Source organism: Sarcophilus harrisii, chromosome 1 (assembly GCF_902635505.1).
Source record: "Sarcophilus harrisii chromosome 1, mSarHar1.11, whole genome shotgun sequence".
NCBI classification, from domain to species: domain Eukaryota; kingdom Metazoa; phylum Chordata; class Mammalia; order Dasyuromorphia; family Dasyuridae; genus Sarcophilus; species Sarcophilus harrisii.
The window spans coordinates 448,476,955-448,485,136 of record NC_045426.1 but is presented as its reverse complement, the minus strand read 5'-3'; the positions used below and the strand labels follow the sequence as shown (position 1 = coordinate 448,485,136).

At 39.4% G+C, this 8,182-nt stretch overlaps 1 protein-coding gene across 1 annotated transcript; it reads right to left on the bottom strand.

Moving 5' to 3' along the window:
- Positions 1-4,172: 4,172 nt before the first annotated feature.
- Positions 4,173-7,613, bottom strand: MSC (musculin). Its single transcript, XM_003759710.2, has 2 exons — positions 6,757-7,613; positions 4,173-5,760 (listed from the first exon to the last, which is right to left on the bottom strand). Exons 1-2 carry the CDS (start codon positions 7,330-7,332, stop codon positions 5,674-5,676), a joined length of 663 nt encoding a protein of 220 aa, XP_003759758.1. The 5' UTR covers positions 7,333-7,613; the 3' UTR covers positions 4,173-5,673.
- Between the last annotated feature and the right edge of the window lie 569 nt (positions 7,614-8,182).

Genomic DNA, 8,182 nt, shown 5'->3' with positions numbered 1-8,182 from the left:
AAAGCGGAGTCAAGGCAAGAAAGAGGTCAAGGGTTAAATGTGCCCTATTTACGTTCAGTTCTTTCAGCTTGTTTTTATTTTTCATTATTTATGACCTCATTGGAAGTTTGCTTGGCAAAGTTACTGGAATGGTTTGCTATTTCCTTCTCCATCTTATTTTACAGATGAGGAAACTGAGGCAAACAGGGTTAAGTGATTTGCCCAGAGTAATACAGATAGTAAGGATCTGATGACAGATTTGAACTCAGGAAGATGAGTCTTTCTGACCTCAGACCTGGTATTCTATTTACTGTGCCACCTACCTGCTCCTGCAGATGCCCCAGGGTATTGCTTTTGGGTGGAGTGGTACCTAGATTCTCATAGTGATAATTACTTTCTTCTGATCCCAGACACTTATAAGCTATGTGATCTTCAGCAAGTCCCTTAACTCCCAGTTTCTTAAACTGTGCTTCATGACCTAAATGTGGTCTCATAACTGAGTATAGGAGAATCACAAAATTACTGATTTATTATTAGTAAATATCATTTGTATTATCTATTTTATATACCTACACACATGGGTTAAAATTTCTCAGATGAAGGAGGATCTCTCTCTTTCTCTCTCTCTCTCTCTCTCTCTCTCTCTCTCTCATAAAACTACTAATTCATCACTTTCACTATGTTTCCTGGAATATATGCTCTCTAAGTAACAAACTTGATTCCATCCTAATTTTTTTTTCCTTTCTCACTCCCTTCATTTTATGATTCTTTCTGAGACTTGGCACCCTCCTGATGGTGCAGCTTCCCTGCCACACTTTCCCAAATTTGGAAACTTGGTTATACTTTGAGTTACATTTTCTCCTAACTCACTTTGTATAAGGTGTGAGAAAGATACAAGGACAAATACAGACAGAGAGTTAGAGAAAGAAAGACTATAAATAGAAACTTGGAAAGACAGAATGAAAGAGAAAAAAGAGAAAGGAAAGGAAAGAAAAAACAAAGAAGAAAAAGTGAAGTAAGGAAAGAAAGAAAAAAAGAAGGTATGCAGAAAGGAAAGAAGAGAGAAAAGAGGGAGGGAAGTAGGAGAGAATGAAGAAAAAGTACAAGAGGAATTTGCATAATTCCTGAAAGGCAATTGCTCATTTGTTTTTCATGGAGTACCATGGTGACATTTCATAGTGTAAAAAGTATTTCTTATCATAAATAAACTGATGTTTGAAAAATATCTGTTTTTTAAATTGCAAATGTCATTTTCCAGCTTTTGTTGCAGAGGCCAGCATTTTAAAAGAAAAAAAAATGTAACATGATATAAGTGGTAGAAAGTCAGGGGCAAACATCCTGAACAAATTGCACCTCTAGCTTGAACTTCTGCAGTCAGTTTCACAGTCATACCAGTGCCTTTTGAGACTGGATGTTTCAAAATGAGAGTTCTGAAATTAGTCTTTGTTGAAACATTCATATAAGCAAAAAGGTCTATGTTAAAAGGGGATTTTTGTTACTTTGACATCAATGAAGCATCACTACTTTGACCACATAGAAGGCTACTTCCACTGTAACGAGTATCATGGACATTTGTATTATTTCAATATTTTATAAAAATGTTTACTTCCTATGCTGATATTTACTCATCATTGAATGGAAGAGCTCCCTCTCCTCTCTGACCGCCATCTCTTTTCAGTAACATATTTTCCTCTTAGTTCTAGTGACTTATAGAAGCCAAATTCAATTTATTATTAATTACTATTATTACCAGACTTTCAAGATCATCCATGCAGCACTGATATTATCATCAAATACAATCTAAAGCTCCCTCCTCCTACTCCAAGGAAATATTGAGATGGAATGTCTTTTCCACCACTTTAAAGCTCACATTCTCTGTGTGTTGGTTTTATATAAGAAATATTTTATGATGACTAAGACCTTCCTTTAGTTATTGTTACACACAGAATAGCAGCTTATCTATTATTTTATCCAATATGATTTATTATAAATGGAAGTTTTTGGATTGGGGAAGGGGTCACGTAATGTTTTGATCTAGAAATCATGCAAAATCGCAGTGAAAGTAATGTTTGAGAAATATATTTTCTTCTGAAACCCTCTGTAGTGTTAGAAAATGTTGATGGGGGAGAGAGATGGATTAGCATGGCAGCATTACAACTTTATATTTTCATGTTTTAATACCTGTGTAAGATGCAGCATGTACTGTGTACACTAGACTCCATTCACCCCAATCACCAAATATTTTATTATCCTTTTCTAGGTTTTTATACTTTAAACTATACAAATTATACACAGTATTGAAATATATCTCCCCTCTCCTTCTTAGTAATTGCAAGTAAATTGCAAGTAAAAATAGACAACACAAATCCTATTGTCTTAAATATCACCTAACTTTATTCGTATTGTCTAAGGTTTTCTTACTTTGATAAATGTCCTTTTACTTTAAAGTATTTCTCCCTTTGCATTAAGGAATACATGATCATTAGTTTTATTCTTGTTGCTTCTTGTTCAGTGGTTTTCCAAACATGACTAATACCACATGATCCCATTTGGAGTATTCTTGGCAAAGATGCTGGAGTGATTTGCAATTTTCTTCTCTAGATCATTTTATGAAACTAAGGCAAACAGAATAAAGTGATTTAGCTAAATGCACACAGCTAGTAAGTGACAGAGGCCAGTTTTGAACTCAGGAAAGAAGGTGTCTTTCTGATTCCAGCCATGGCACTCTATCCATTTTGCCACTTAACAACTCAGTTTTAATCTTACCTTTGCCTAAATCAGCTTTCCTAAAAGCCACATAGGAAATATCCTTCAAATCAGCAAATTAGCATAACTATTTGTCCATTCAAAAGTGATTCACATCAGACCATGTAATCAATGTGTCAAAAGATGACTTAATTTGGAGGAAGAGGATCTGGGTTTAAATCTCCTTTCTCTCCATTATTATATGTAAATTTGGTCAAGTCACACATGATTTCTCTAGATCTTAGTTTCCTCATCTGTAAAATGAAGAAGTAAGACTAGGCTCCTAACATCTCTTCCCGTTTAGAGTGTAAAACTTGTTATGATCCCATAACATTTATTCCATGCTTCATTCACTATGAAGATGCTCTTATGTCCTCTCTGAGACTAAAATTCTAACAGTTTCTAAGAAGTGAGCCTTATGTGGAGATCCTTAATATCAAAGAGTTTCTAAGGACAAAAAGGCTACTTCAAAGTAAACTCCCTTTCTGTCTCTGTCTGTCTGTCTCTGGCTCTCTTTGTCTCTCTCTATGTCATTGCCTTGCATTCATACTTACAGACCTGGCAGATAGTAAATTTCAGATATCTTACACAGTAATAATAATTCTCTCTTCCTTTCCAAAACTATATAGAAAATAACGTGACATGTGAAAAGTTAAGTTGTTATTAAAATATACTGAAATTGATGTCAGAGGAACTTGGTTAAAATCTTTACTAGGTTTTTTAAAACTGTCTATACCTGAAAAATAATTCCCTCTTTAACATGTCCCTCAAATGATTATTCAGTCATTGTTTGAAGGCCTACAGTGAGGAAGACCACCCACAATCTCCCTAGACAAGCCATTCTTCTTTAAATAATTCTAATTTATTAAGACATATTGCTTTGCATCAAGCTTGAAATTGCTTTGTACCTTCCACCCATTGCTTCTAGTGTTGCCATTGGAAACCAATCAGAACAAGTCTCATTCCTTTTCCATGAGACAGCTTTATTTGAAGACAGACTCCCTTTCCCTTTCCAAGTTTTAGTTTTACTTGAATCGGATGAAATAATCTTTGAGATCCCTTCCAGCTCTAAATTCTACTATCCTATGAGGCTAGAGCATGTTTTTTAATTTTTTTACGTTATGTCATGACCTCTTTCCTAGATCACCACTTCATATACAGGATTTGATGGGCTCATAAACAATCATAGACTCAAAAGTTCTGTAGATACAGGGGTCCTCAAACTACGGCCCCCGCGGGCCAAATGTGACAGCTGAGGACGATTATCCCCCTCACTCAGGGCTATGAAGTTTCTTTATTTAAAGGCCCACAAAACAAAGTTTTTGTTTTTAGATAGTCCGGCCCTCCAACAGTCTGAGGGACAGTGAACTGGCCCCCTATTTAAAAAGTTTGAGGACTCCTGCTAGAATGTTTGCTAGATCTAAGCTCTGTCTTATCATATCATACAGGGTGTCCCCCCCGTAAGTGGCCCCCAAAGACATATATTCTATTAACAATAGCTTTGGAATGGATTTGCTCATCTATGACCACCAACATTTGGGGAAGGGAATTAAGGGCTAGAGAGGAGGAGGCACAATCTTCATTCTATTGACAATTATGTGAGAGAATATACACTTAAGGAAAAGATAATTTCAATTGAATTTTATATATACTCCCTTTTAGTGTGGTGCAGGAAAGAAGACACTGGGGTGCCCCTTGGGGGATGGCTCCTTGTAATGATAATTTTAATGTTACACATAAAAAAATAAAGTTATTTACATTTACCAGTCATTATGAGGGCAACTTCTCCTTACAGCAGAATATCAGCCCAAAAGCAAAATGACAAAAACTTGATTGTAATAATGTAAACAAACCCAACCATTCTTCCCAGGCCACCGAAAGTGTTTTATATTGTTTGTAAAGTTCTTTTCTCTGGATTAGATCAGAGTTAAAACCAAGCATTGAATTTTACCAGAGGAAGTATTGGCTCTAAACCCCTTTCTTTAAAGAAAGAAATTATTTCCTTTTAGAAATTAATCACAGGGCCTATGGGACAGTGCCCTGAAAACTGTGCAATTTGCTATCTGAGGATTTGGGCCTAATCCCTCAATGATTCTTTGACCAAATCACTCCACTTTTTTCTTTCTCTGCTTCCTCTACTGTAAAATGAGAGGGTTGTCTAATATCTAAGGTCTCCTTCAGCTTGAAATCCTTTGGGTCCTTAGGGGAGGAAAGGATGTTGTTAGGGCTAGGATCTACTTCTGTATGTATAATATGTAAAATTCAGTGCAGAAACTGGAAATGTTAAAAAAAAAAAAAAAACAAAAAACTGTCCTAGCCATACTGGGGGGAACTAATAGAGAACACGTATGCATTCCATGGATGATTGTCCTTTAAAAGACAGTAAAAAACATAGCTGCACATATTGCATCACTACCACAAAGGATAGAAGCTCTCAAGAGGTATCAACCAAATATATTATCAATATTTTTTTTGCTTTTAAATGACATTATATTATAATATTGTTTGGCACTGATGTGCAAATAACACTGTTGTCGGTGATTTTATAGACAAACATTGAGCCTTGATTTTTATTCCTACCTGCTAGTTACAAAATAGAGCATATTCCTGCAATGCTTTAAAACCATTTTATGACAAATTCTTGGGAGGAGTAATACTGATAATGTTCCAGGAGATATGGGTTATTGCAGTCCAGAACTGTAGTTCTTTTAGGTTATTCAGAGAAAGTCGAATGTAACTCCTGTCTAGTTCTATCCTGTGGGTGTTACCTCCCTGACCTTCCTAGAAATATCACCACATATCTCAAATTCTCTGGTTGAAGGAGGGAAAAAATCATTCTTTAACTTAGAAAAAGGGAGCTTATTGTTACCATTTTCGTCCCCATTCCCTCCCTCCCAGAACAAGTGTCTAAAGAGTAATCCAATTAAATTGATTAGTCAGTCCCTCGATTTAAGCTGTAGTTCCACATAATCTGCTGGCTGTTGAAACATCTTTGGTGTCAGCGTCTGGTCTTCCTGAAACCACGAATGGCCAAGTCTGCAATTAAAAGCGATGCAATATATTAGAACAAGAGCTAAGTACCTAATGCTATTTACTCCTAATTGACTGAGTTTAATCTGCAGGTGTCAGTTGTCACTCAGTGATTTTGACTTAATTTATTCCTTGCGAACACTACAAAAGCCTTTGTCTAAAATCTGTTTTTTTTTTTTTAATCTTTATGTGAGGTCCTTATTCGAGAATTTATTAATTTATGTATTTTATTTTATTTAAGATCTTCAAAACAAGAGTTTTCAACCTGTCTTTTCACAGTGTAAACTCTGGAAATCTTGGTGTTCTTGAAGTGGGAGAGCTGAATATGACCCCATTCTCAAACGGAGGATTGGCTTTTCTGGGAGGGACTTTCCGAAAAGTTCATTTCTAATAGTGTAAAAGAAGGGGCGGGAGAGGGGGGGAGGATAGAACTATCTGCTTTTTAGAGCTCTAACTTTTCCTTACTCCCCTAGAGACACATCTTAAATAATCAGCATAACATCTAAGGGGAAGGAGAGATAATCAACTGGAAAGAGTCAGGTGGAGCAATTTGCAATGCAAGATTTCTGCAGCATAGTGGACTGAGTTCTAACTGAAAATTAGACCGGAACTATTAAATCAGCCAAACATGAGGTCACTGGAAGTAGCATTGCACACAGTGAACAAAACAACAAAACGATGAGAGCATAACAATAATTTGAGTGGTTTTTCGAGGGGGTTGATTGGTTGGTAGGGTGGGTCGCCTTCCTCAATTGCGAGGAAATAAATTTCTCCAAGTCACAGAATTCCTATTCTTAGTTGTAGAAGCAAGCCTTATTTATCCTACCTACATTCCCCAAACCAAACTCAATCTTTCTTCAAGTCTCTCCCCTTAGAACTAGAATTCTCCTCCTGCCCCATACTTCCCCAAACTTCCCCAAAACTGCAATGTGCTGGAAATCTAGGCAAAGGAAAACTCCAGAATTGGAGTGCGGGGAGGGTAACTGTTTTCTGCCCTCTTACCAGATTCACTGGATGCACGTAGCCGTTCTCGTATCTGTCTTCCTGCAGCAGTTGCCGGAGATGCGCTATATAGCTGGAGGCCAGTCTGAGTGTATCCAGTTTGGAAAGTTTAGTGTCAGGGGGTACCCAAGGCAAGCTGGTCTTAAGCCTGGAAAAGGCTTTGCTCAACACTCTCATCCTTGCTCTTTCTCTGGCATTGGCCGCGTTTCTTTGAGATTGCTTGCATTCAGCAGATGAGCCCTTGGGTAGCAGAGACTTCTTGGGGCAGTTGCTCCCGCCCCCGCTGCTGCTGCTATTGCAGCCTCCGCCACTGCTCCCGGCAGCTCCCCGAGTCCGTTTCCTCTTGCAACTGCCGCTAGCCGCGCGGGGTGCTCCCAGGGTGCAAGTTTCCTCCTCTACGTCCTCATCTTCGTCCTCTTCTGCAGACGTATTGTCCGCAGAGGGGTAAAGTTCGCTGCTGCTGCGTCCTCGGCGAGGCTGCCTCTTGGAGGATGTCGTGGGTGGATACGGCAGCTGCAGCCCACGCAGCTCCATGTCAGGCAGCTCCTCAGGGTCGCTCACTGAGCCAGTGGACATCACGTCAGCCGAGCCCTCTAGGAGCTTCAGAGTCCCTCTTGATCTCCACTTCAGGCCACCCAGTCCTTTTCCTTCCCCCAAATTCCCTCAAACGCTACACAGCAGAGAGGGCAGTCAGCACATAGGGCGATGGCCGGGGAGCCCAGGCGCGTACGCAGACTCGGACACCTTGGTCAGAAATGTGCGCTCGAGTGAGAGGCTGAGCGTAACAAAGAGAAAACTGAGGCTCGGACAACTAGCTCCGCTGAGATGTGCGGAGGGCTTACTCTTTTGACAGGAGAATTTATCCACAACTTTCGGAGCAAACCATCTGGGAGAAAGAAGAGGGGGATAGACAGGGTGGGGCGGCAAGGGGTGGGGACCAGTTTACTATTAGGAAAAGGAGAGACTGGTGGGCGGGAACGCAGAGCACTCTGGCCGCTCCCCCTGCCCAGGGGTGGTCCCCTGGGGAAACTGTTAGGAACCAGGAGCAAGCTGTGCTTTATCTTGGCCTTCGGACTGAGAAAGTCTTCCAGCAAACCATCATTCAGCCCCTCTGATCAGCTCTAATATTATAGCTGGAGATAGAGCCCAGATAGCCCAGGAGAGAGCAGGATGAGGGGGGAGGAAAAAAAAAAAAACTGGAGCAAAAATTTCTACAACCAAGAATCCCTGACCATTATAAAATTTGTCTTCCTCTCTCTTTCCCCCCCAGCACTTTTAAAACAAAGAGTCGTCTCTATAGTCTATGTTTAAGTTCTCTTAGGGGACTGATGGTCTGACATTTACTAGCTCTGTCTTTGGGAGTAATCATTTAAACTCTTTGGACCTCATTTTCCTTCTCGGTAAAACGAAGAAGAAACTACTTGCA

Excerpts from the sequence above, each read along its gene's own strand:
- MSC (XM_003759710.2), bottom strand. The coding sequence starts at position 7,332 with ATGTCCACTGGCTCAGTGAGCGACCCTGAGGAGCTGCCTGACATGGAG. Across the intron at positions 5,761-6,756 it reads ACGTGCATCCAGTGAATCTG|ACTTGGCCATTCGTGGTTTC; the intron begins GTAAGAGGGCAG and ends TTTTAATTGCAG.